The sequence below is a fragment of the Pongo pygmaeus genome, chromosome 20 (genome assembly GCF_028885625.2).
Source record: "Pongo pygmaeus isolate AG05252 chromosome 20, NHGRI_mPonPyg2-v2.0_pri, whole genome shotgun sequence".
Lineage (NCBI taxonomy): Eukaryota > Metazoa > Chordata > Mammalia > Primates > Hominidae > Pongo > Pongo pygmaeus.
The window spans coordinates 19,587,940-19,615,895 of NC_072393.2; the positions used below are offsets into that span (position 1 = coordinate 19,587,940).

General features: G+C 54.7%; 1 protein-coding gene across 3 annotated transcripts; it reads right to left on the minus strand.

Moving 5' to 3' along the window:
- Positions 1 to 522: 522 nt before the first annotated feature.
- Positions 523 to 27,669, minus strand: MEF2B (myocyte enhancer factor 2B). 3 transcript variants are annotated; one of them, XM_054465040.2, is made up of 10 exons: positions 25,340 to 26,575; positions 11,928 to 12,045; positions 5,570 to 5,652; positions 4,167 to 4,370; positions 2,645 to 2,779; positions 1,983 to 2,130; positions 1,689 to 1,822; positions 1,502 to 1,595; positions 1,220 to 1,331; positions 523 to 971 (listed from the first exon to the last, which is right to left on the minus strand). In XM_054465040.2, exons 1-10 carry the CDS (start codon positions 25,544 to 25,546, stop codon positions 746 to 748), a joined length of 1,461 nt encoding a protein of 486 aa, XP_054321015.2. In that variant the 5' UTR covers positions 25,547 to 26,575; the 3' UTR covers positions 523 to 745. The 3 variants fall into 3 exon arrangements, with proteins under 3 accessions (XP_054321015.2, XP_063514865.1, XP_054321016.1); XM_063658795.1 differs by lacking the exons at positions 11,928 to 12,045; positions 25,340 to 26,575 and adding an exon at positions 26,667 to 27,669; XM_054465041.2 differs by lacking the exon at positions 11,928 to 12,045 and having other exon boundaries at positions 25,340 to 25,361.
- Between the last annotated feature and the right edge of the window lie 287 nt (positions 27,670 to 27,956).

Sequence of the window (27,956 nt, forward strand, 5' to 3'; positions counted from 1 at the left end):
GCGGAGGTTGCAGTGAGCCGAGATCGCACCACTGCAATCCAGCCTGGGTGATACAGGGAGTCTCTGTCTCAAATAAAATAAAATTAAAATAATAAAATAAAAAATAAGAAGATGAGCAGACTGGGAGCCCGACATTCAGGATTCCCAGCTGCTGCTTTTGGGAGCCCTATGACCCAGCCCTAGGGGCTTGCCCCTGAGCCCATGACCCACAGCGCGGGAAGCAGCCCTGGCCATTGGCCCTGGAGTGGAAAGAGCCGGGGCCCTCACCCCTGGAGTGGGACCATTCTAGGTGCACGCTCACTTTATGCTGTCCCCAGAACCCCCCACGGGCTAAGCACCCGCTGCTTGTGTGCGTCCCCTGCAGGGCTCCTCCTGCCTGGCCTCCCCACCCTTCCACCTGGCGGCCCTCCCGGACACCCCACGGGCTCTTGAGTCCTTGTCTCAGGGCTTCTGGAGGGGGCACCCCAAGCCAAGACTAGGCAAGAATGAGGCGAGTTATGAACAGCCACAGTCAGTCTGGTCCACGGACGCCACGCGCGTTTTATTTGTGGGTATACACACAAATAGGAAGAAGGAAAGGAGCCCCCTAGAGTGGATTGAGTCCAGCCGCCCACCTCCAAGCCCCCACCGCGGAGGGGGGCGTCACTGTTGGGTCTTCTCTGAAGAGGCCTGGAGGGAGGTGGGGTCTCCACGTGCCCTCGCCGTACCTGGCGAGCGCTCTGGGCCGGTGCCACCGGGTGGTCTCCTACCGGGGCCAGCCGTCGGCCAAGGGCAGCCGGCGCAGGACGGGCCCGGGCCGCAGAGGCTCTGCCAGGGACCGGGCGAGGAGCAAGGGGTAGGGGAAGGTCTTAGGAAAGTCGCCGGGGCCCCCGGGGGCCGGAGAGAGGCGCTCGGACTTGATGCTGACTGGGGGGGTCGGCGGGGAGGCGCCGCGGGTTGGGGGACCCTCCTCGCCCAGGCTTCGGCCCCCACTGCAGGGGGAAAGAGAGAGGGAGGCCGTGAGCTCAGCGAGGAAGGGAAGGAAGCCAGGGGATGGCACAGCGTGGGCAAAAGCTTGGCAGGAGGACCCTGGGAAAGGAGGGGGTGGCGGTCCCTCTTGGGGCCTCAAAATAGCCGCCCATCAGCACCGGAAGTGTGCGCAGTACCAGGGATGGCCACCAGGGGTCAGCAGCGGCCGGGGCTTTGGAGGACCGGGACACGCAGTCGTCAGGGCACTTACCTGGGCTGAGATGGCACGGCGGGGGGCCCATCACCCCTCGAGGGCTGCCAGGGGGCCAGGGTGGGGGGCTGCAACAAGCCAGGGGGCGGTGGAGGGTCTCCCAGGCCATATTCTGGTGGGCAGGAATTGGGGGCTGAGGCCTGGGCCTCTCCTTAAGCCTCTTGCAAACCTAACCACCCCCAGTGACAGTTTTGAGTTCTGGTGGGTGGGAGAGTGTGGAACCCCCAGAGGGCAGGAGTGCGGACGCTTCCCAGGCGGGGCAGGGCAGGTTAGTGGGTGTACCTGGGGGGCCTCCGGGGAGGAAGGGGAAGCTCCCCAGCGGGGGTCCGGGGGTTGCAGTGGAGCAGGGGTTCTGCAGGCCACTGTAGAGGCTTCTCTGTGCGGAGAGAGGGTGAAGGGGAAACTGAGGCCCACACCTAGGTCGCCCTGCTTGCCCTCATCAGCCCTGCCACACCCTCCCCTCACTCACGGAGGTGTTTAGTCCCCCTCGGGGCCCAGCCAGGCCACCAGGCAGGTCTGACCTCCGCCCTTCCGTCGGCAGGTACAGTGGGGGTGGTGTCTTGCTGGTGAGGTGGCTTGGTGAGAAGAGAGGGTGCACCAGGCCTGGGGAAGAGGAGACCCCAGAGAGAGAGGACAGGCAGGCCATGTCAACTAATGAAGTCTGAGGTTTAGAGGTGATGCACGCAGGCTGGCAGTGCCAGAGCCAAGATGCACCCAAACAGCCCCTCAGGACCTCACCCCTGCTCCACTGTCCCATGCTCACCTGGGGGCCCGGCTTTGGGGGCTGCTGGTCGGAAGGGAGATGGGCGGCTCTGGGCAGGCAGTGCTTCCCCAAGCCCACTGGGGTCACAGCCTGGTGGCGGTAAGGCCCCGTATACCACGTCTGGGCTGGGCATAGCAGGAGCTGCAGGCTGTGGGTACAGAAGGGATGGGTCAGAGGACCCCAGGCCAGATGGGGGTGCCAACTCCAAGGGAGAAAATCCTGATGAGTTCAGGGGCCCAGCTCTACCTTCAGGAAGCCTTTGCTCCACCTCCCACCAGGCTCCCTACCTGCTCCTCCCCCTGCCCTAACCCTACAGGCTGGGGGAGCTTCTGTCTGGCTCTGCCTGTCCTTGACAGGTAGGTCCAGAGCCAAGACCTCTCACTTAGTGTAGAGTTGGCACTGAGGGGGTTGCACAGAGTGTTTGATGAATCGAAGATGAAATGAAGGAAGGAACTGTTTGCCTGTTGAACTCTTATTCATCCTTCAAAGCCCCAGCTACAGTGCCCACTTCTCAAAGAAGCCTTTCCTGCCCAACCACGTGGAGACCTGCCTCCAAACTCTAGGATCCCCGGCTCTAAGCCCCTCTCTCAGTACCAGCCTCAACGACTTGGGCCTAGGAAGTAGGAGGAATGCCTCATTCACAGGGCCAGGGAGTCACTTACATACAGCCGGGGTCGGGGCAAGGCCGGATCACCCCCTTCGCCTGCCAGCCTCCGAAACTTCTCTCCTGGCTCCTCAGGCCCTTCATCTGGCTCCAGCTCTGGCCCATCGAGGCCAATGCCCCTCCGCTTCAGCGTCTGTGGGGACAGGAGACAACAGGGTAGACCCTTACCCCTACCCCACCCAGAGAACCCAGTTCTATGGGAGAGGGGACAGACCATCCCCACCCAGCTCCGTGAGTGGGGAGGAATGCAGGCATGGCCTGCTCTAGCCAAACCCCACTGACCAAACCCCAGTGAGTTACCATCTAGCAATTTCCTCCCCTGGGACCGGAGAGCCCAAGGACCTGCCCAGATCAACACAGCAGGAGCTGAGATCCACGCAGGCCTGTTGGCGCTGTCCTAATGCTGCTCCTGACATGACTCCAGGACCTCCATTCTGCCCCCCCCTTGCAGCCTCATAGCCTGGCATCAAAAGCTGCTTAAGAGGCCAGGCATGGTGGCTCATGCCTACAATTCTGGCACTTTGGGAGGCCGAGGCAGGCAGATCGCTTGAGGTCAGGAGTTTGAGACCAGCCTGGCCAACATGGTAAGACCTCCATCTCTACTGAAAATGTAAAAATTAGCCAGGCATGGTGGCGTATGCCTGTGGTCAGAGCTATTTGGGAGGCTGAGGCAGGAGAATCACTTGAATCCGAGAGGCGGAGGTTGCGGTGAGCTGAGATTGTGCCACTGCACTGCAGAGTGGGCGACAAAGCAAGACTCGTTCTCAAAAAAAAAAAAAAAAAAATGCTTAAGAAACGCCAGCAGATTTCCTGAGCTGCCTTCTCCTGGGGCCACAGAACCGCATGCTCCTGGACCCCAACCTCTTCTTTGCCAACTTCTGCCCCACACTTTCAAAACACTGCGGACTCCCAGGCCTAGTCCCAGCCCGCTGCTCTTTGCAGCCCTTAGGCTTTAGCTTCCCATCCCAGTGAAGACTCCTCTGTCTTTCTTATTTATTTATTTATTTATTTATTTATTTTTTGAGACAGAGTCTTGCTCTGTTGCCCAGGCTGGAGTGCAGTGGCACGATCTCGGCTCACTGCAACCTCCGCCTCCCGGGTTCAAGCAATTCTCCTACTTCAGCCTCCCAAGTAGCTGAGATTAGAGGTATGAGCCACCACGCCCGGCTAATTTTGGTATTTTTAGTAGAGACTGGGTTTTGCCATGTTGGCCAGGCTGGTCTAGAATCCCTGACCTCAAGTGATCCGCCCGCCTGGGCCTCCCAAAGTGCTGGGATTGCAGGTGGGAGCCACTGCGCCCTGCCCGATGTGCTTTATTTCTGCTGTTCCCCAGAAGGGCTCCCCCACTCCCAAATGTTAGAAGGAGTGGAGGGGCCCTTCTAGGGAGCAGCAGAAATAAAGCACGTCAGCCACAAAGCCAGATGAAGACGCTCATCTTTTGTGCAAACCAAGAGTCCCTGGGCTCTGCGAAAGCAGCGTGCATGGGGCCTTGTGGGGCTGGGGAGGGGGACCCGGGGTACCTCGAGGATGTCAGTGTTGGTGCGGCTCTCGTGGGGCTCACTGTACTCCGTGTACTTCAGCAGCACGCGGTCCATGTCTGTGCTGGCATACTGGAAGAGGCGGTTGGCACTGTTGAAGATGATGAGGGCTATCTCACAGTCACAGAGCACGCTCAGTTCATAGGCCTTCTTCATCAGCCCGAACTTCCGCTTGGTGAATGTCACCTGGACCGAGGACCCGCAGGGGCAGTGGAGAGAAGAAGAAGAGATGAATGTGGGGTGGTGTGGGGGAAGTGGCAGCGCCTAACTCTTCCTCGAACATGCCTCAGGATTCTTTCTGGCTGCACTGGTAATTCTCATGTCACAACCTGGCAAACTCCTACTGGAGCTTCAAAACCCAGCCCAAATGTCTGGGAAGTGTGCCTTGGCTTCCCAAGCAGAGCCCACATGCTCTCTCTGGGCTTTCCCAGTTCTGGGCCTCCCTCTGTTCTGGCCCTCTGAGTTGGGTGTGGCTGTGTCAAGCTCCATCTCCCCTATGGCTGGGGTTCCAGTCATCAGGGAGAATAAATGAATAAATGATCATGAAAATGAGCAGGCTGGGCGCGGCGGCTCAGCCTGAGGTCCCAGCACTTTGGGAGGCCGAGGCAGGAAGATTGATTGAGGTCAGGAGTTCGAGGCTAGCCTGGGCAACATGGTGAGACCCCGACTCTACTAAAACTACAAAAATTAGCCTAGCCAGGCGTGGTGGCGGGTGCCTGTAATCCCAGCTATTCAGAAAGCTGAGGCAGGAGAATCACTTGAACCCAGGAGGCGGAGCTTGCAGTGAGCTGAGATCACTCCACTGCACTCCAGCCTGGGTGACAAAGTGAACTTCATCTCAAAAAAAAAAAAAAAAAAAGGAAGGACAGAAGGATGGAGGGAAGGAGGGAGGGGAGGGAAGGAGGGAGGGAGGGAGGGAAGGAGGGAGGGAGGGGAAACAAGAAACACTGACAGACTGGGCATGGTGGCTCATGCCTGTAATCCCAGCACTTTGGGAGGCCGAGGCGGGCGGATCACGAGGTCAGGAGTTCGAGACTAGCCTGGCCCACATGGTGAAACCCCGTCTCTACTAAAAATGCAAAATTAGCTGGGCGTGGTGGTGTGCCCCTGTAATCCCAGCTACTCAGGAGTCTGAGGCAGGAGAATCACTTGAACCTGGTAGGCAGAGGTTGCAGTAAGCCGAGATCACACCATTGTACTCCAGCCTGGGCAACAGAGTGAGACTTCATCTCAAAAAAAAAAAGAAAGAAATGCTGACACGGCATCAGGACTCCTCATGCCTCCTCGTTCCCCTGCAGTTCAATTGGTCAGGTCAGTCCCTTGCCTAGGCCATGCCCCCTGCTAGGAATGTCTTTCCCAGCCACTGTTCCACCCAGTGAACTCACCTGCCGATTCCTTTGGTCCAGGATGCGGGAGATCTGGATTTTTTTCCTCCCCATTGTCCCAGGCTGAGTGGAGCGATCTTTGTCTAGGAGGAGAAGCGGGAGAGGACAGAGTGAGTGGGTGGAGAGTGGGGAGGGGTACCCCAGCCTCACACCTCTCCTCTGTCTGCCCCTGCCAGCCACTGAGGGGAAGATGATGGGGTAAATCAAGGCAGGCTGGGTCACTGTCGCAGACCCCGCCCCCGGCCAGCCTGAGGATGCAGTACAGGCTCAATAAACATGTTTAGACCAAATGGGGCATGGTGGCTCACACCTGTGATCCCTAGCACTTTGGGAGGCCAAGGCAGGAGGATCACTTGAGCCTAGGAGTTTGAGGCCAGCCTGGGCAACATGTTGAAACCCCGGCTCTACAAAAAATGCGAAAATTAGCCAGGCATGGTGGCACACGTCTATAGTCCCAGGTACTCCAGTGGCTGAAGTAGGAGGATCACTTGAGCTGGGGAGGTTGAGGCTGCAGTGAACTATGATCTTGCCACTGCACTCCAGCGTGGGCAACACAGTGAGACCCTGTCTTTAAAACAAAAAGAAAAGAGAATAATAGAAACGCCTCCTGCTCTAGCAGGAGGATGCAGGCACACTCTGGAAAGGCCTCAAGCTCAGAGTCCTTGGGCCAGGGTGTGGGCCTGGCATCCACTTGGTGACTTGGAAGAAATCCTGTGCCCCGCTCAAGGAGATGTGAGATCGCCCTGGTAGGGGTCCCAGAAGGAGGAGACTGCTGGACTATGCTGGGGTCCAGGCTTTCCCCAGAGACCCCTATGCGAGGTTCCTGGGAACAACCGAATCATGTGGCCTGTCCTGCAGCCGCCGCCCTCTGTACAGACGTCCCCTGACACCCCAGGGGACGTCCCTGCTCCGCCAACTGTGAGACCACACTCCACCTCCCAACCTCTACCATGTCACAGGTGACTGAGGCTTCAGGCAAGGGGCCTCTCCAGGGTCACGCGGACCTGTGCTCTGGCCTGACCTTCCCTCTGACCCTCAGGGCAGCCCTCAGCACAGAAGGCCCTTTCCCCAGGCCTCAGTTTGCTCTTCTGTGAATGGTCTGGTAGGAAACGCTGAGCACCCACCACCAGGCTTGGCAACAAGTTATCAAGAAATCCAGATCAGGCCGGGCACGGTGGCTCACGCCTGTAATCCCAGCACTTTGGGAGGCCGAGGCAGGCAGATCACTTGAGATCAGGAGTTCGAGACCAGCCTGGCCAACATGCTAAAACCCCGTCTCTATTTTTTTTTTGAGATGAGTTTCACTCTTGTTGCCCAGGCTGGAGTGCAGTGGCGCGATCTCGGCTCACTAAAACCTCCGCCTCCCAGGTTCAAGCGATTCTCCTGCCTCAGCCTCCCGAGTAGCTGGGATTACAGGCGCTCTCCACTATGCCCAGCTAATTTTTGCATTTTTAGTAGAGACGAGGTTTCACCATGTTGGTCAGGCTGGTCTCAAACTCCTGACCTCATGATCCCCCCATCTTGGCCTCCCAAAGTGTTGGGATTACCACCACATCTGACCCACCCCATCTCTATTAAAAATGCAAAAATTAACCAGGTGTCGTGGTGCACACCTGTAGTCCCAGCCACTTGGGGGGAGGCTGAGGCAGGAGTGCCACTGCACTCCAGCCTGGGTGATAGAGCAAGACTCTGTCTCAAAAAAAAAAAAAAAAAAGAAAAGAAAAGAAAAAGAAATCCGGCTGGGCACGGTGGCTCATGCCTGTAATCCCAGTATTTTGGGAGGCTGAGGTGGGTGGATCACGAGGTCAGGCGTTCGAGACCAGCCTGGCCAACATGACGAAACCCCACCTCTACTAAAAATACAAAAATTAGCCAGGCATAGTGGTGGGCGCCTGTAGACCCAGCTGCTCAGGATGCTGATGCAGGAGAATCCCTTGAACCTGGGAGGTGGAGGTTGCAGTGAGCCGAGATCCCAAGATTTTGACAGCCTGGGCAACAGAGCGAGACTCTGTCTCAAAAAAAGAAAGAAAGAAATCCAGATTGTTCTCTGGGAGTGGCCACAGGGGCTTCCCAGACCCCTGCCCAAGCGGTCTGGGCAAGGCTCTCCATTATCCCAGGGCCCAGAAGTGTCAGATACCTCGGCTGGCATATATGGCATGCTGTGTGACCCCAGGCACACCCTCTGCCCTCTCTGGGCTGGGTCTCTGAGCCCCCACAACTATGTAGAGCCCAGGCTGTCGGTCCCAGACCCTCAGCTCCAGCTTGACTTGCTAAATTTAACCTCCAAGGCTAATTTTAATCCCCAGCCGGAATCGGGCCTGTTCCCACGGCTGGGATATGTTGCCCCCACCCTGATGGGTCCCTGGGGGGTGGATGGGGGCCTTGGTCCGGAGGTCCCAGTGCCAAGATGACTCCGGAAATGCCCCTGATGCCCAGGGTCCCATGAGAGCAGCGGCAGGGCTGGGGCTTAGGCCTGAGTCTCTTAAGCCTGGAAGACCTGACTCGAGCCCCTTCTCACTCTGTCTGTCCGCATTTTAGACATAGACACCATGGCTAGGGCAGAGGTCATGTGATGGGGGAGAACTGGGAAGTCTCTCTCTGCACTGAGACCCTGAGAGCTGAGACAGGAAGTGAGTTCCAGGCAGAAGGAACAGCAGGTGCCAGGGCCCTGAGGAGGGACAAGAAACAGCTATGAGGTTGGAGGAAGGGTGGGGATGAGGCCACAGAGGTTGGGCCACTCTAGGCCTCCTTTTGGGTTTCCTTCTTTTAATTTAATTTATTATTATTATCATTATTTTGAGACAGAGTCTCACTCTGTCGCCCAGGCTGGAGTACAGTGGCATGATCTTGGCTCACTGCAACCTCCGCCTCCCGGGTTCAAGTGATTTTCCCGTTTCAGCCTCCTGAGTAGCTGCGATTACGGGCATGCAGCACCACACCCGGCTAATTTTTGTATTTTTAATAGAGACGGGGTTTCACCATGTTGGCCAGGCTGGTCTTGAACTCCTGGCCTCAAGTGATCTGCCCGCCTTGGCCTCCTAAAGTGCTGAGATTACAGGTGTGAGCCACCATGCCTGGCCATATTTATTTTTTTGAGACAGAGTCTTGCTCTGTTGCCCAGGCTGGAGTGCGGTGGTGCGATCTCAGCTCATTGCAGCCTTGACCTCCCAGGCTCCAGTAATCCTCCCACCTCAGCCTCCTGAATAGCTGGGACTACAGGTGAGTGCTACCACGCCCTGCTAATTTTTGTTTTCTTTTTGTAGAGATAGAGTCTCACTATGTTGTCTAGGTTGGTCTCAAACTCCTGGCTGGAAGTGATCCTCCTACCTCAACCTCCCAAAGTGCTGGGATTCCAGGTGTGAGCCACTGTACCTGGCCCACTGTGGGCCTTCTGAGCTGGAGGAGGGCTGTGGATTTTGGTCTAAGAGTGATGTGGAGCTATGAGAGCATATTTTATTGTATTTCCTATTGTATTTTATTTTTTATTTTTAATATATATATATTTTTGAGATGGAGTTTCACTCTGTCACCCAGGCTGAAGTGCAGTGGTGTGATCTCAGCTTACTGCAACCTCTACCTCCCAGGTTCAAATGATTCTTCTGCCTCAGCCTCCCAAGTAGTTGGGACAACAGGCACGTGCCACCATGCCCAGCTAATTTTTGTAGTTTTAGTAGAGACGGTGCTTCACCATATTGGTCAGGCTGGTCTGAAACTCCTGACCTCATGATCCGCCCGCCTCAACCTCCCAAAGTGCTGGGATTACAGGCATGAGCCACTGTGCCCAGCCTTTTATTTTATTTTTTGAGACAGAGTCTTGCTCTATCACGTAAGCTGAAGTGCAGTGGCGCAATCTTCACCTCCCGGGTTCAAGCAATTCTCCTGCTTCAGCCTCCGAAGTAGCTGAGATTACAGGTGTGCACCACCACGCCTGGCTAATTTTTGTATTTTTAGTAGAGACAGGGTTTTGCCAAGTTGGCCAGGCTGATCTTGAACTCCTGACCTCAAGGGATCTGCTCGCCTTGGCCTCCTAAAGTGCTGGGATTCCAGGCGTGAGCCACTATGAGAAGGTTTTAAGCAGAGAAGGGATGGGGCTTGGTTTATTATTTTAAGACTCAGCTCATGGCTTCCATGGGGAGCAGGTCTGTTGGAGGCCGCAGTGGAGATGATGGGCGGCTGGAGAGAAGGCAAGGGCTGTGTCCGTCTTGACAGAGACTGGGGGTAGGGCCCCCTCTGTGCTAGGCCTGTGCCTTGCACTTTAAGTCACTGTACTCCAGGGTACTTTAGTCCTCCAGAAGCCAGCAGGCCCTACACCAACTCTGGAGGCAGGCCTGACAGGTGCAGATGAACTCACGCAGGAGTTTCACTCTCCTGAACCCCAGTGACATTGGAACCAAAGCCATCCTCCACTCTAGCCCCTGAGGGAATCTACCCAACCAAACACAGCTCTGAGCATGGCCCCCTCCTGCTCACACACTCTCCATGGCTCCCCACTGCCCTTATGAGAAAGTTCTAGCACCTAGCCTGGCATTCAAGTCCTCTTCCCAAATCAGCTCTTGCCTACTTCTCTCTCTTCGATAAATATCTCTGACTAGAAGGACTCTTTCCCCTTTTTCACCAAGCCAACTCCTATCCAAACGTCAAAACCCAGTTCAAAAAATCCATTCCTCTAGGAAGTCCTCCCTGCCATTCTTCTGGTCTCCCAGAGTCACCATCCTCCCCCAGGTCAGATTCCATGGCATTGGGGGTATATATATCCAGATTTGTCTCCTCCAGACTAAAAGCCCCTCTGGATCAGGGCCAGGAATGGACAGTAAGGTTTGGTGACCAGAGTAGATCAACAGAGATGTCACTGACACCGTCTACAACCCTACAGCTTCCCTCAACAACTTCCTCTCAGACTGCCCCAGCTGATACCCTGCCCAGAAATACATGCACATGCAAATCCAGCCACTCAGCGTTGACCTGTCTCGGGCCCAGGTGTGAAGGGCCAGGCAAAGAATGCGGAGGCGGCAGGCCGGAGTGTGCATGTATATTTGTAGTCACATGCAAATCCCTGCCCAGAGCCGCAGACAGACCCTGGTGGCCCATTCTCCAGATGTTGGTGTGATCGGAACTGCTGGGGGAGGTGGCAGCACAGGCTGAATGTGCCAGGCACGAGGGGGGAAGCTGAGGTTGGGGGAGGCCTCTTCCGCACACACATACCCTCCCTGCTTTGTCCAGCCAGAAATCAGAGAGCTGTGGCATCTGCCCAGAGCAGAGGCAGAGAGGTGAACCTATTGACCAAGGAATGGAGCAGAGAAGAAAGAACAGGAGAAGAAACCCACGAGAGCTTCTTGGGGGAGGAGGCGTGTAGTTGGATATAGATGCAGAGGCTAGATGGGAGCCTGAGTAGAAGGGGAGGGAGGTGGGAATTTGAAGCTAAGAGTCCAGTACCTTCCTACTCCTTTCATTGCACCCTCATACTTAGCATTTATTAAGCATCAACCTGTGCAAGTCACTGAGCCAAGCTGACCTCAGAAGAAGTAGAAAGCTTAAGTAGACCAACAACCATAGAAGATTAGAAAGGTGACTCAGGACCTACCATTAAAAAGGTAATAAAGTGGGCTGGGCACAATGGTTCACACTTGTAATCCCAGCACTTTGGGAGGCCGAGGTGGGAGGATTGCTTGAGCCTAGCAGTTCAAGACCAGCCTAGGCAACATAGCGAGACCCCTATCTCTAAAAAAAAAAAATTTTTTTTTTAAAGGCAATAAAGTTCAAGGCTGCAGTAAGCTTTGAGCCGCTGCACTCCAGCCAGGGCAACAGAGTGAGACTCTGTCTCTAAAAAAGAATAATAATTTCAAAATTAAAATAATAACTAAAAAACGTGTTTAAAGGCAACAGGCCCAGGTGGTTTTACAGCTATTTTCTCAAATCTCACAGAACAGGAAAGTGCAGCATTATTTCAGTGAACTTAGATCTTTGAAATAGACGGGATCTAGCCAAGTCACTTTTTTTGTTTTTGAGATGGGGTCTTCCTCTGTTGCCCAGGCTGGAGTTCAGTGGTGCAATTATAGCTCACTGTAGCCTTGAACTCCTGGGCTCAAGTGATCCTCCAGCCTCAGCATCCCGAGTAGCTGGGATTACGGCTATGTGTCACCACACCCAGCAAATTTTTAAAAACTTTTTATAGAGATGGCGATTTGCTATGTTTCCCAGGCTGGTCTCAAACTCCTGGCTACTCCCAGATACTTCCAGCTACTTGAGAGGCCGAGGTGGGAGGACTGCTTGAGGCCAGAAATTGGAGACCAGCCTGGGCAACATAGCAAGAACCTGTCTACACAAAAAGTAAAAATTAGCTGCATGCCGTAGCACACACCTGTAGTCCTGGCTATGTGGGAGCCTGAGGCGGGAGGATTCTTTGAGCCCAGGAGTTCAAGGTTACAGTGAGCGACGATGATCTTGCAAGCTCTTCCACTTCCAGCTCTCATGCATTGCTGGTGGCAGAGGAAAAAGGGACAAGCACTTGGATAATTCTCTGACATCTACTAAATCTGAACAGATGCCCACCCTGTGACCCAGGAATTCCGCTCCTCGATGTTCAATATTCATGCAAGAGAAATGGGTCCAAGTTACACCTGAGGACACAGACAAGAATGTTTTCTACAGCTTCATACATCATTGCCTCAAACTGGAATCAACATGGAAACCCTTAATGGGAGAGCTGGTCAACACTTTCTTGTCGATTCTATGATCAGTTATAGCACAGCACAGAAAAAGGGTGCATTCTCGCTGCACACAACCACGTGGATGAATCTCAGAGACCATTGGCCAATTCGACGATCCCAGACTCCACCGAGAGGATGCACTGTGTGATTTTATTTACATGAAGTTTCAGAACAATCAAAACTCACTGATGCAGCTGGGCGCAGGGGCTCAAGCCTGTAATCCCAGCACTTTGGGAGGCCAAGGTGGGCAGATCACTTGAGGTCAGGAGTTTGAGACCAGCCTGGCCAACATGGCGAAACCCCATCTCTACTAAAAATACAAAAATTAGCCAGACGTGCTGGCATGTGCCTGTAATCCTAGCTACTCAGGAGGCTGAGGCAGGAGAATAGCTTGAACCCAGGAGGCGGAGGTTGCAGTGAGCCAAGATTGTGCCATTGCACTCCAGCCTGGGCGACAGAGCCAGACTCTGTGTCAAAAAAAAAACAACAAAAAAAAACCCTCACTGAGGCTGATGGACATCAGAGAGCACTTTGGTCACCCTGGGCAGAAGCTGTGATTAGGCGGTGGCCCAAGGGGGAAGTCCCAGGGGCTGGGGAAGTCCTGTTCCTGGATCCAAGGTTTGGGTACACAGATGTGTTCAGTTTGTGCAAATGTGTTGAGCTCAACTCTAGTGGTTTGTGCATTTTTCTTCGTGTGATTTATTTCAAAAGGAAGATTTCTTTTTTTTTTTTTGAGGTGGAGTCTTGCTCTGTTACCCAGACTGGAGTGCAGTGGCGTGATCTCAGCTCACTGAAACCTCCACCTCCCAGGTTCAAGCGATTCTCCCGTCTCAGCCTCCCAAGTAGCTGGGATTACAGGCACCTGCCACTGTGCCCGGCTAATTTTTGCATTTTTACTAGAGATGGGTTTTCACCGTGTTGGCCAGGCTGGTCTTAAACTCCTGGCCTCAGGTGATCTGCCCACCTCAGCTTCCCAAAGTGCTGGGATTACAGGCGTGAGCCATGGTGCCTGGCCCAAAAGGAAGATTTCTTAAAAAGCTTCCAGCCAGAGCAACATAGTGAGACCCTGCCCCTAAAACAAACAAAAAAAAAACCAAAAAAAAAACTAGGGCCAGGCGCGGTGGCTCACGCCTGTAATCCCAATGCTTTGGGAGGCTGAGGTGGGAGGATCACTTGAGCCCAGGAGTTCAAGACCAGCCTAGGTAACATGGCAAAACCCTGTCTATAGGAAAAAAAAAAAAATTAGCTAGGCGTGGTGGCATGCCTGTGGGCCCAGCTACTCAGGAGGCTGAGGTGGGAGAATCACTTGAGCCCAGGAGGTGGAGGTTGCAGTAAGCCAAGATCACACCACTACACTCCAGCCTGGGCGACACAGCCCGATGCTGTTTCAGAAAAATATATAAACAAAAATAAAAAAATTTATACAGGCGTGGTGGTGCACCCCTTAGTCCCAGCTACTCAGGAGTCTGAAGTGGGAGGATCACTTGAGCAGGGGAGGCAGAGGTTGCAGTGAACTGAGATCCTGTCACTGCACTCCAGCCCAGGCAACATTGTGAGACTCTGACTCTAAAATTTTTTTTTCTTTTTTTTGAGACAGAGTTTCGCTCTTGTCGCCCAGGCTGGAGTGCAATGGCGCAATCTCAGCTCACTGAAACCTCGTCCTCCCCAGTTCAAGCAATTCTCCTGCCTCAGCCTCCTGAGTAGCTGGGATTACAGGCGCGCACTGCTACACCCGGCTAATTTCTGTATTTTTAGTAGAGATAGGGTTTCACCATGTTGGCCAGGCTGGTCTCGACCTCCTGACCTCAGGTGATCCACCCGTCTCGGCCTCCCAAAGTGCTGGGATTACAGGCGTGAGCCACGGTGCGTGACCTAAAAAAAAAAAAAAAATTAAAATTAAAAAAAAAAAATTAAATCTAGCCAGGCATGGTGGTGCCTGCCTGTAGTCTCAGCTACTTGGGAGGCTGAGGCGGGAGGATCACTTGAGCCCAGGAGGTGGAGGCTGCAGTGAGCTATGAGTGGGCCACTGCACTCCAGCCTGGGTGACAGAGTAAGACCCTGTCTCTAAAAATAAAAAAGCTCCCTGCTGCTTATGGCTGCTGTGGGGAGCAGTGTCTGTTCAGGCTAGAGTGAGGTGACAGGAAGAGGCTGGGCCAGTGGGAAATATGGAGTTTGAATGGAGACAGGGGTGGCACCTGGGCAGAAGTGGACTTTTCATTTGGTGACCAAAGGGGCAGGATGTGCTGGTGACCTGGGATAGAAGAGGAGCCTGGTGATCCCAGGCCTGAGCAATGTGGGGGTGAGGGGGAATTGGGAGGACAAAAGAAGAGCTCAGGAGTGCGGAAGCATCAGAAACTCTCTGGCAGTATCTGTGGTCACTAAGTCAATCAACAAACATTACCCTGAAGTCCTTCAAGCCATAGATTATCATCTCCCCAGCCTGACGAGGCCCCTTAGCCCCCCAGTAATGGAGATGGGGTGCTGGAGGGAATCTCACCCTTCCCCTGACCCTTCCCCTCTGGCCTCTCTGCGTGGTAGGACTCAGTTTTCTCACCTGTTAATTGGGGGTGAGAATCCTTCTCCCACCAGCTGGGGAGAGGGTAGGGAGCAGGGGTCTACTGAACTTTTTTTTTTTTTTTTTTTTTTTGAGACGGAGTCTCACTCTGTTGCCCAGGCTGGAATGCAGTGGCGTGATCTCGGCTCCCTGCAACCACTGCTTCCCGGGTTTAAGCGATTGTCCTGCCTCAGACTCCTGAGTAGCTGGGATTACAGGTGCACACCACCACACCCAGCTAATTTTTTATATTTTTGGTAGAGGCGGGGTTTCAGCATGTTGGCCAGGCTGGTCTCAAACTCCTGACCTCAAGTGATCTGCCCGCCTTGGCGTCCCAAAGTGCTGGGATTACAGGTGTGAGCCACCACACGGGGGTCTCTATTGAACTTTTCTTCTGGCTTCTGGGAAACCAAAAGGAAGAAGGTCCGTGTCTTGGAACTGGGGGCGCTGAGTCAGTACAGCATCCTGCAAGACCACCTTGAAATACTGTCATCAGTCACCTGCTTCCTCACCCGTAAAATGGGTCACAGGATCCTAACCTCACAGGCTTTGCAGCATGGGTTTAAGAGAAAAGATTAGGAACAAGTCAAGTTCCCTTTCTTGGCACCCCTGCGGGACTTTACTGGGGGGATGAGCTGCAGTCACTTCGCCAGACCCCTGAGCCCGCAGGGAGGCCACGGCTTGGCGGAGGAACCCAGGCCGGGAAAGGAGAAGTGAGAGGCAGGTGGGTTGGGTGGGGGTGGGGGTGAGGGCCCGCGGGAGGCGGTGAAGCGGGGAGGGGGCGCTGCTCCCGGGCCCTGCAGCGAATCAGGCCTGCCGCCCCGCCTCACGCAACCCAGGCTGTGGTTTCATCACCTGCTCCCCAAGTACCTCATTATGGGCGACAGGAAGAGCCCCTTGGAAAGCCAGGACCCCCCCTCCCCTCTCCTGGGGGCTCCAGCAGCTCCGACCCCAGCTGCAGGCGACCCTCCCTCCCCAGCCAGAGCCCTGGGCTCGCCTCCTCCCCGGGGGCCTAGGGAGGTGGTACCCAGGTGGGGAGGCATGTAGGTGACCTGGCGACCTGGCTCAGTTCACAGCGGCCCCTGGAGCCCCGCACCTGCCCTCAGGGACTCAGGGGAGATGGTGGGCTTGGGCAGTGACTTCCCTGTTGCTGAGCTTCTCTGGAACTCAGTTTCCTCCTCCGGAAAGTCGGGGGGCAGCAGGGGCCACCTGGCTGAACTGAGGGGAGGGGCTTCACAGTAAGGTGCTTTACAGATGCGGGGAGCATTTGTGGTCGATGGGCCCTGATGCCTCTCAGAAGGCCTTGGGGTCACCTCTCCATCCTGGGGGAACCCAGCTCAGATTGCGGGCCCCAAAAAGTCCCTGGTGGAGTGCTAAGGGAAAAGGGTGGATGGGGTTGGGGGTCACTCCATCCTTGTATGGGCATAATGGGAGGTAGAAATATTCCCCACACACGGAGACCCCCAAACAGAGCCGCAGAAAATCCACGGATGCCCGAAACAACAGATCCCCCAAATACACAATGATTCCTCCTGCGAAAGTCCCCAAAATACATGCAGTTCACGATACGCCAAACCCCCCAACCCACACAGCTCTGCAAACACACACATCCCCAAAACACATCCTATTCCCTCTGCATAGACAGACCCCAAAAACACTTAGACACACCCAGACGCCCCAACCCATGCCAATCACCCAAACACACAGACACATACAGATCTCCCTAAACACATGGACGTCCCCCAAATACACACAGACCCCTTTCCCCTGAACAACGTGGAGACCCCCACCAGACGCATGCAGACTCTTCCAAACATATACAGACTCCCCTCAATCCATGCTGGTCCCCCATTACACAGGTAGGGCCCCCCCATCCCTGCAGTGATACCACCCACACTCCGGCTTTCTTCTTTTTTGTTTTTTTTTTGAGACAGAGTCTCACTTTGTCACCCAGGCTGGAGTGCAGTGGTGTGTTCTCTGCTCCCTGCAACCTCTGCCTCCCGGGTTCAAGCGATTCTCCTCCCTCAGCCTCCCCAGTAGCTGGGATTACAGCCATGCGCTACCACACCCAGCTAATTTTTGTATTTTTAGTACAGACAGGGTTTCACCATGTTGGCCAGCTGGTCTTGAACTCCTGGCCTCATGTGATCTGCCTACTTCGGCCTCCCAAAGTGGTGAGATTACAGGCTACCATACCTGGCTGGGTTTCCTCTTTTTAATTATTATTATTATTTTTTTTTGAGATGGGGTCTCACTCTGTTGCCCAAGCTGGAGTGCAGTGGTGCCATCATAGCTCACTGCAGCCTCCTATTCCTGGGCTTAAGCATTCCTCCCACCTCAGCCTTCCCAGTAGCTGGGGCTGCAAGCACACACCTAATTTTTAACCAGACTATGCCAGGCTAATTTTTTTTATTTTTGTAGAGAAGGGGTTTAATTTTATCACACTGGCTGGTCTTGAACTTCCGGCCTCAAGCTATCCTCCTGCCTCAGCCTCCCAAAGTGCTGGGATTACAGGTGTGAGCTACCACACAGGCCTGGCTTCCTTCCCAAGGCCGGGTGGTCTCCACCCACCGGGGGTGAAATGCAGGCTGGGGGCATCTGAGGCTAGATTTGAATGGGTAGTGTTTGAATCCAGGAATCTTAGAATGTTCCAACTGGAGAAGGCCCCATGGGGGTCCTTTTTTCCATAGGTCCCTCTGGCACCCATGGGGAAAGTGAGGCCCAGTGGGGAGCCCTCAGACTCTCCTTCCCACCTCTCCCTGGGCCTGCTCCTGGGAGGGACAGCTCCTGTTCGTGGGGCAGGAGTCCAGGGTGAGTGGGACCCCCTGTGGGACGCCCCCTCTGCTTCGCTCCAGGATCCCATTTTGGCCATGCACAGAGAGGCCAGGGCTGGGGCTGTGGGCCAGTCAGTCCAGGATTCAAATCCTAAACCCACCACTTGCCCACTGCGTGATGCTTTCTGAGCCTCGGTTTCCTGTGTTTGCAGGGGTCCCTGCAAACTCCCCATGTACCCACCCACCTCTCTCCTCACTTGAAAAGGTGTCATCTACCAGCAGACTCCCAGCCCACCTTCTGCCCCTTTGGGGGCATCTGCAACACAAGCCCCAAACTGATTCCCTACTTGCCCATCACTCTCCCTTTGCCCGGACTGTGTCCAATCCCGGGGCACCCTTCTAAGTTTGCCCAAGTCCAGGAGTGTCTCCATGTCCTCTAAAGACCTGCAGAAAATCCTCTTTCTGGAGGCACCAATCTTTTTTAATGTTTATTTTAATTTTTTCAGGCAGGGTCTCATTCTGTCACCCGGGCTGGAGTGCAGTGGTGTGGTCTCGACTCACTGCAGCCTGGCCCTCCCAGACTCAAGCGATCATCCCACCTCAGCCTCTGGAGTAGCTGGGAGTAGCACGACGCCACACCTAGCTAATTTTTGTATTTTTTTGTAGAGCTGGGGTCTCCCTATGTTGCCCAGGCTGGTCTCAAACTCCTGGTCTCAAGTGATCCTGCTGCCTCGGTCTTCCATAGTGCTGGGATTACAGGTGTAAGCCACCACGCCCGGCCGAATTCAACTCTTTCTGCAGCACCCAGCCCTATCAGATTTTCTGGTGTGTGTTTCTTTATTGCTTTCTTTGATGAGCATCTCACCCTGCCGGCTCCCCAGCGCCTAGTACCTAGAAGGCCCTCAATCACCCTTCCCTGAATCAACGAGCAAACAACTCCTTCACAAACAGAAGAAACACTGGCAACTTGCTCAGTTTTCTGTTTTTCTTTTTTCTTTTTTTGAGACGGGGTCTTGGTCTGTCACCCAGACTGGAGTGTAATGGCACAATCTGGGCTTACTGCAACCTCCGCCTCCCAGGTTCAAGCCAATCTCTTGCCTCAGCCTCCCGAGTAGCTGGGGCTGCAGGTGCCTGCCCCTCCACGTGGCTAATTTTTTGATTTTTTGACATCTTATTTTTTGTAGAGACAGGGTCTCACTAGGTTGCCCAGGCTGGTCTTGAACTCCCGAGCTCAAGCAATCTGCCTGCCTTGGCCTCCCAAAGTTCTGGGATTATAGAGGTGAGCCACCACACCCAGCCCTACTTGTTTTTTTCTTGAGATGGGTTTCGCTCTTGTTGCCCAGGCTGAAGTGCAGTGGTGCGATCTCAGCTCACCGCAACCTCTGCCTCCCGGGTTGAAGCGATTCTCCTGCCTCAGCCTCCCTAGTAGCTGGGATCACAGGCATGCCCCCACCATGCCCAGCTAATTTTATATTTTTAGTAGAGACAGGGTTTCTCCATGTTGGTCAGAATGGTCTCGAACTCCTGACCTCAGGTGATCCACCTACCTTGGACTCCCAAAGTGCTGGGATTACAGGCGTGAGCCCGGCCCTACTTGTTCACTTCTCATTGAAACACCTCATGGTCCACACAACAAATTTAAGGCCCCATCCGGCCCACAGACTGCCAGTTTGTGGCCCCTCCTCTAAACAACCTTCACAGCAAAACAGCCACTTGGACAGTGCTGATGCTCCTCTCAGGCCAAGCAACTGGCCCTCTGAAGGTCCCACTGCCCAGCTTGGGAGAAAACCACGTCCAGGTGACCATCCATGTCAAACCTGACCTGGCACAGGCACCCTCACCTGCCAAGAAGGCCTGTTCCAGGCCGGTTGCAGTGGCTCACGCCTGTAATCCCACTATTTTGGGAGGCCGAGGTGGGCAGATCACTTGAGGTCAGGAGTTTGAGACCAGCCTGGCCAACATAGTGAAACCCCATCTCTACTGAAAATACAAAAATTAGCCGGGCATGATGGCGGGCGCCTGTAATCCCAGCTACTCAGGAGGCTGAGGCAGGAGAATCACTTGAACCCAGAAGTCAGAGGTCACCCAGCCCATGGAGCCAAGACAGACCCCGCAGTCTGAATTTGACCCTGCTGTCCCATGCAGGCTAGAGTCCAAGGCCCTCTCAGGCCCCCAGTGATGTCCCCTAAGCCACAGTAGTGGCTGCAGGGACAGCCCAAGGTTTTCCTCTCTTTGTTCCAGAGAAAGCTCTCCCTGTGGGGCCTCAGAAATTTATCCCCAGATGCCCCAGCCTCCCTGCTTGGGAAATTAGCACATCTGTCAGTGCTGGGCAGAAGGGACTCTGCCCATAGCCTGGCAGCCCCAAGATGCAGCCAGCAGGGACCCCAAGATGGGGCTTTAGGACACTGTCAGTCCCCAGTATCTTCCCGCAGAAATGTCTGGGAGCCCATCAGGTGCCGGGGATGCAGGAGCAGGGAGTGGGCAGAGCAAGGCCTCCCCCATTACCCAGTCTGATGGGGGAGGCAACAGCGGCCACATAACCGTATCTGGGAAGAAGATCTTCAAGGAAGAAATTCAACAGGGGGAGGCAGTGGAGGGTGGCAGGGAGAGAGCTGCTTTGGACAGAGGATCCAGGAGGGCTTCTCTGAAGAGGAGTGGTCTCGAGGAGGACAGGACACCAGCCACGGGGTGGTGACGTGTAGGGGTACCATATATGTAATCCCAGCTACTCAGGAGGCTGAGGTGTGAGAATTGCTTGAACCCGGGAGGCGGAGATTGCAGTGAGCCGAGATCGTACCACTGCACTCCAGCCTGGGTGACAGAGCAAAACTCTGTCTCTGAGGTCTCAGGGAGGTGGGAGCCAGGCGGACACAATGGCAGGTACAAAGGCCCTGAGGTGGGATTGTGCTAAACAGGTGGGTTCCAGAAGCAGGCAAACCCCATGCGGCTGGGGTGGAGTGAGCGAGGGGTGGCTGGAGACAGAGAAGGTCAGAGAGGCATTGGGGGACAGAGAGAGGGTGGACCGTAGAGCAATAGGGAGCCATGGAAAGTGTGTGAGGAGGGGAGGACTGTGGTCTGATTCGGAATTTTCAGAAGACCCTGTGGCCTGTTGGAGCAGGAAGCCAGGCCAGCATCCAGCTGGGGATGGTAGGGCTTGGACCAGGCACAGGCCGCAGGTTGGAACGGTGGGCAAGGCAGGCCCATGCCCACGGCAGCCATGACTCTTACTACAATCCACCTCCATTTCTCCCTTCCTCAGGCCCCACCTTGACCTTGGGTGAACCTGGGCTTGGAGGGAAACAGCACACGGCAGAGGGCGGAGAGGAAAGGGGCCTGGATGGGCTCACAAACACCTCCGCTTGGTCACAGCCCAGATAGGACCTTCTGTTATTGAGCCCTTACTGTCTGCCCGGGCCCACACTCCACCTCATTTACATATAAGACCTGCCTGACCCCCAGACACCCCAGGGAAGCAGCGATAGTTGCCCTGTTTTACACAGGAGTGGGCCACATGGTGAGACCTCCAGATCCCCACCCAATCCTGGGCTTGTACCCCAGGGCCATCATATGGCACCTCAATCTCACCACCCCCACCCAAGCTGGGAAGTGGGCCTGGGCTTGTCCCGCCCAGAATCACCGTCACAGGGTCCAAGAAACTCAATCCTGGGCCGCAGGGTATCAGGGTAACCACACAAGTCCCCAAGATACAGCCCGAGAGAGGCCCTTTGGGGGCTGAGAAATGGGATTTAACTTCCTTGCCCACCCCATGGGGATTCACAGGCCGGGGCTGGGGCGAGTTCCCTGACCCCAAAAGGGATCCCAGACACACTTCTAAGTCGTCTCAGAAAAATGGCATCTGGTTGGGCTCATGCCTGTAATCCCAGCACTTTGGGAGGCCGAGGCAGGAGGACCATTTGAGCTCAAGACCAGTTCAAGGAGTTCAAGACCAGCCTGAGCAACATAGGGAGACCCCCATCTCTACTTAAAAAAAAAAAAAAGCCAGGCAAGGTAGCACTCCCCTACAATCCCAGCTACTCGGGAGACTGAGGTGACAGGATGGCTTGAGCCCAGGAGTTCAAGGTCACAGGGAGCCGTGACTGCAACATTCGAGGAAAGAAAGACAGAAAGACATGTGTCTCTAGACCACTCTGTGCCTTGAATTTTCCAGAAGGGCAGGGCGTGGTGGCTCATGCCTCTAATCCCAGCACTTTGGAAGGCCGAGGTGGGCTGATGGCTTGAGCCCAGGAGTTCGAGACCGGCCTGGGCAACATAGGGAGACCTTGTCTCTATAAATAAATAAATAAATAAGTGGGCCAGGTGTGGTGGCTCACGCCTATAATCCCAGAACTTTGGGAGGCCGAGGTGGGCTGATTGCTTGAGCCCAGGAGTTCGAGACCAGCCTGGGCAACATAGGGAGACCTTGTCTCTATAAATAAATAAATAAATAAGTGGGCCAGGTGCGGTGGCTCACGCCTATAATCTCAGAACTTTGGGAGGCCGAGGTGGGCTGATTGCTTGAGTACAGGAATTCAAGACCAGCCTGGGCAACATGACAAGACCCCATCTTTATATATATATATATTTTTAAATTAGCTGGTCACAGGCTGGCCACGGTGGCTCACACCTGTAATCCCAGGACTTTGGTAGGCCAAGGCAGGTGGATCACCTGTGATCAGGAGTTTGAGACCAGCTTGGCCAACATGGTGAAACCCTGTCTCTACTAAAAATACAAACATTAGCTGGGAATGGTGGCATGCACCTGTAATTCCAGCTACTCAGGAGGCTAAGGCAGAAGAATCACTTGAACCTGGGAGGTGGAGGTTGCAGTGAGCTGAGATTGTGCCATTGCACTCCAGCCTGGGCAACAGAGTGAGACTCTATCTCAAAAAAAAAAAAAAAAATTAGCTGGGTGTGCTGGTGTGAGCACATATTCCTAGCTCCTCAGGAGGCTGAGGCTGGAGGATCACTTGAGCCCAGGAGGTGGAGGTTGCAGTGAGCTGAGATCACACCACTTTACTCTAGCCTGGGCAACAGAGCAAGATGCTGTCTCAAAAACAAAAAAAAGAAAGAAAGAAAAAAAAAACCTCTTCCAGAAGGCCAAACACCCAACATGTCTATACTCATTGCACCCAAGTTGGGGTGAGCAAATGTTTTAAATTCCCCTTCTCTTCTTAATTTGCATTTTCCAGATGTCCACCTGGTTGGGTCATAGTTTAACCAAATAAATCATTCGTTGGGATGGGAAAGCCAAGAGTGGGTTCAACTTGCTTGGCTCACAGGAGCTGCCACAAAGTTCAGAGAGGTGCAGCCACCTGTTGGGGGTCACACAGAGAGGAGGGAGAGGAAGCTGGGCCCCGTGCCCCCAGACTCTGTTCTCTTGGGGGACTAAGGCATGGCCTTGAGCTCCATCCTTTTTTGAGGGGCCCAGTGTTACTACCTGGCCTCAGCCTTCCCTCCTGCAAACCAGCTTCCTGCTCTCTAAGATGACACCCCAAGATCCTAACAGTCCTGAAATTCTGTTTGCTGGAGGCCAAACTTCCCCCTTACTGCACAACAGGAAGGGGACATGAGGGAACAAGGCTGCCTTTTTAGAAAGGCCTTTTCACCTCTGGAAATCAGTCCTCACACACTGGTTCTCCAAAGTTGAAATACTTTTTTGTATCCAGTTTCCTTCACTCCAAGAGTCTGAGAGTTCTTGTCGTGAATGCCCAAAGTCCAGGGGCCCTGCCCTTCCCCAGGGATGATTCTTGGCCGGGCTAGCCTGAGGTCTTTATTATTGTTTTGTTTCTTTTTCTTTTTTTCTTTTTTTTTTTTTGAGATGGAGTTTCGCTCTTGTTGCCCAGGCTGGAGTGCAATGGCACGATCTTGGCTCACCGCAACCTCCGCCTCCCGGGTTCAAGCGATTCTCCTGCCTCAGCCTCCCGAGTAGCTGGGATTACAGGCATGCACCATCATGGCCGGCTAATTTTGTGTTTTTAGTAGAGACGGGGTTTCTCCATGTTGGTCAGGCTGGTCTCGAACTCCTGACCTCAGGTGATCCGCCCGCCTCAGCCTCTCAAAGTGCTTAGATTACAGGTGTGAGCCACCGTGCCTGGCTATTTTTTTGTTTCTTTTCTTTCTTTGTTTTTCTTTTAGAGACAGGATCTTGCTCTGTCACCCAGGCTGGAGTGCAGTAGCTCAGTCATAGCTCACTGCAGACTTGAACTCCTCGGCTCAAGTGGTCCTCCTGCCTCAGCCTCCTGAGTAGCTGGGACTATACACATAAGCCACCACACCTGCCTAATTAAAAAAAATTTTTTTTTTGGCCAGATGCGGTGGCTTACTCTTGTAATCCTAGCACTTTGGGAGGCTGAGGCGGGCAGATCACATGAGACCAGCCTGGCAAACATGGTGAAACAACGTCTCTACAAAAAATGCAAAAATTAGCTGGTCATGGTGGCACACGCTTGTAGTCCCAGCTACTCGGGAGGCTGAGGCAGAGAATCAATCACTTGAACCCGGGAGGTGGAGGTTGCAGTGAGCCAAGATTGAGCCACTGCGCTCCAGCCTGGGTGACAGAGGGAGACTCTGTCTCAAAAAAAAAAAAAATGTTTTTAAAGCCGGGTGCAGGGGCTCATGCCTGTAATCCCAGCACTTTGGGAGGTTGAGGCAGGTGAATCATTTGAGGTCTGGAGTTCAAGACCAGCCTGGCCAACATGGTGAAAGCCCAACTCTACTAAAAATACAAAAACTAGCCAGGCGGTAGTGGCACGTGCCTGTAATCCCAGCTACTTGGAAGGCTGAGGGAGGAGAATTGTTTGAGCCTGGAAGCTGGAGGTTGCAGTGAACCAAGATCACCACTGTACTCCAGCCTGGGCGACAGGATGAGACCCTGTCTCAAAAAAAAAAAAAAAAAAAAAAGAAAGAAAAAGAAAAAGAAAATGGGGGTCTCACTATGTTGCCCAGGCTGGTCTCAAACTACTGGGCTCAAGTGACCCTCCTGCCTCAGCCTCCCAAAGTGCTGGGATTACAGGCATGAGCCACAGCATCTGGCCAGCTATTTCTGACTAATTGGGTTTGCAACTAGAGGTTAGGTGGCCAAGGATCCAGGTCACCCATATCTGCAGCCCTGGACCCCAAAAGAGACAGGGAGGGAGGACTGTGACCGTGAAAGTAATGCTGCCGCCACCTTGTCATGTGCTAACAACCACACGGGGATGTGACTCTTGTTCCTGTACCCATTGAGGCAGAGGGAGGAGAGTTGGCCCCGGCAGCTGTTGCTCCCCCATTCCAAGGTTTTGTGCCTACCATCCTGCTGTGACAAACGAGTGTACACCCACAGCAAGAAGGCATAGGGTTGTGCACAGGGGATGCGCTAATGCTAAAGGAGTGCACACCAGGAGAGAAGGACATCGCATGCCACATCATAGAGCTCACAGACACATAATAGGGCCTCACAGCACCATGATTTTGGACACACAGCTAACTCTCCAACTCCCCAACTCACACCAAACCTCTGACGCAGAGCCCTTGGACACACAACTTCCAGACCCACACCCTTCAGACACACACCCTTTGGAGACACAATCCCCTCCTACCACAACCTCCGGGACTCACCACCCCACGACACACACCCCTTTAGACACGCACCCCACCCTGGGACGCCCAGCAGTACACCCGGACCTCCAAAACCCACCCAGCCCGCAGAAGCCGTTCAGAGGACACCACAGGAGTCTCAACCCGATATGACACCAACCTGCTCGGCCTGGGCCCTGGGACGCTGGGCGCACGGACCTGCGGAGGCTGCACGAAGATCAGGAGCCCGCGGCCGCAGGTGCCTTGGGAGCGGGCGGCCCTGCCCCCGGGAGCTGATTGGGCGGGACGGGCTTATTTGCATAGAGGGCGTCACCCTGGAGGCGGCGATGGGCGGGCACTCGGGCGTGGCCCCGCCCCGGGAGTTCATGGGCCTGGGACTCAGACGCGAAAGGATGCTGGGGCGCCATGGGTGGGGGCGCGGATAAGGAAGAAGCAGAACGGAGGCAGGGGGCTGGATCAGACTGGCCAGGCTTTCCCCGCCCTCACTGGGCGCCCTTGACCTTACTGCCGACCCCTGACCCTACTGTGACCCTAACTCTAATTCTAAACGTGTTCCTAACTCGGCCCAACTTGCCTGGATTAATTCTATCCTGAGTGAAATAGAACTCCGATCCCGGACCCCGTCGGCCCAAGGAACCAAGCCCTCCTCGCAGGCAACGCTGACCCTCGCGCTGGCTAGAATGGAAAGACTGCAAGACGGGGCTCTGGGGTGGCCTGTGTAGCCTCACTCAACTGTGCCTCCTGGGGCCAGATATGTGCTCCCACAGGGAGTGACAGACCCTCCTCAGCTACTGGTCCCTCAATCCCGCACCACCTGCCTCTCCACAGTCCAAGACAACCACACTGCTTCCACCAACCACTTCCCTCTCCCCGCTAGAGGCTGTTTTCTAAACTTCAAAGGTCAGCTGTGAGGGGCCTTCCAGGATTGGACCCCAGCCCAGACCTCTAAATCCACCCCTTCCCCTGGGATCTCAGCACAGGCCAGACCCACAGGAAGATCAGAGCGGGGGTTGGTGAATGTATCAATGTGAAAAGAATTACAGGATAAAGATGGCTCTGGGCTGGGCACTTCTGGAGAAGCCACCCGCCCGTCTGGGACAGGCAGGGAATCCATGCACTCCCCTAACCCTGTGGGGTCAGGCTTGGGCCAGAGGAGGGATGGGAGGCTGGGACAGGCCAGAATTGGGGCAAGGGCTGTGCCAGAGGAGTCAGGGAGGGTTTCTCAGAAGAGGGGGCATTTGTGCTGGGCTTTCAAGTAAGTGTAGGAGTTTGCCACTAGCAGAAAGGTTTTTCTTGTTTTTTTTTCTTCAAGGCAGGATCTCACTCTGTTGCCCAGGCTGGAGTGCAGTGGCATGATCACAGCTCACTGCAGCCTCGACCTCCTAGGCTCAAGCAATCCTCCCAACTCAGCCTCCCCAGCAGCTGGGACTACAGGCAGGCCACCACCACGCCCAGCTAATTTTGTTTTTTTTAGAGAGATGTCTCACTATGTTGTCCAGGCTGGTCCCAAACTCCTGGGCTTAAGAGATCCTTCTTCCTCGGCCTCCCAAGGTGCTGAGATTACAGGTGTGAGCCAGTACACAAGACCCGAGAAGGGCTTTTTCAAGAGAGAAAAGCACTTGCAAAAGTGCAGAGGAAGAGCACAGAACATTCTCTGGCCGGGGGAGATGAGGAAGGTGAAGCCAGTACAGCGGGCAGGGGGTGAAGAGGAGGGCAGATACAGGTAGAGAGCAGGGGGGCTGCAAAGCTGCCTGGTGTCCATCTCCTCCAGAGAAGAGAGGGGCTGGTCCCCCAAACTCAGGGGGAGGCATGTGGCAGATGCTGGAGTGTGGGGGACACTGAGACAGGGAACAGGGGGCCTGGGAGGCTCATGTCTCTCCCCACACCTCAGTTTACCCGTCTGTGACATGGGCAGTGTGGGCCTCTAGTCTGAGCACAACTTTCTCTTTGGACATGAAAACTATAGAGTTCACACTGTGTCATCAGTGGGTCCCTTCTGTCCCCATCCAGTGCCCAGTGCCATACACTCAGGTGCCCCAAGAACACGCCAGGGCCTGGGCCAGGCTGGGGGCTTCTGCCTCCACTCCATGGTGTAGCACAAGGCTTGGGGAGTGTGGAGGTGGCTGGGGAGCCCTGGGCCCCCGGAGGGCTGCTCTGTTTACCCGAGGCTGCCTGCCCGCCTCTGATGCAACAGGCAGGCTCTGGTTACGTGAGGCCGGCAGCTGGGCCAGCTCTGGGGGAAGGCTAGCCCGGCAGAGCGAAGCTGGCTGGGGCTGGCCCTTATGCACCCCAACTCCCCAGCCCCCTCCTTCTGGTGGGCACCATCTTGTTATTCATAGTCTGTCCCCTGTCCTTTTGCCTCTGTTCCTATCCTATACCTTCCCCAACCACTAATTGTGTCCCCTAGCAGGGCCACCAAGAGTCTTAACCTCATTCTTCTCAGATGAAGGGACACCCTTAGTTGCTAGAGTAAGAGGTTGGAAGGTAGAGGGGAAGGTTGTGAGGAGGAAGGGATAGAAGGGGCCAGAGTGGGTTGCGAGGGAGAAGAGTGACCTGGGAAGGGGGTCTGGGAGATGGGGGAGGCTGTGGGTGGGGGATGGAGCAGAAGTCTGGGGTGGGAGGCTGGGGAAGGTGGAGAAGCTGCCCCTGCTCTGTCTCCCTCCTCCAGAACTTCTCCCCTCTCCCAGGGGAAGGCTTTGAAGGACCTTCCATGGCAAGGATGTGTGACCCAGTGGGTAGGGAGGGCCCCGAGGTTAAAGAATCCTGAGTCCCCATCC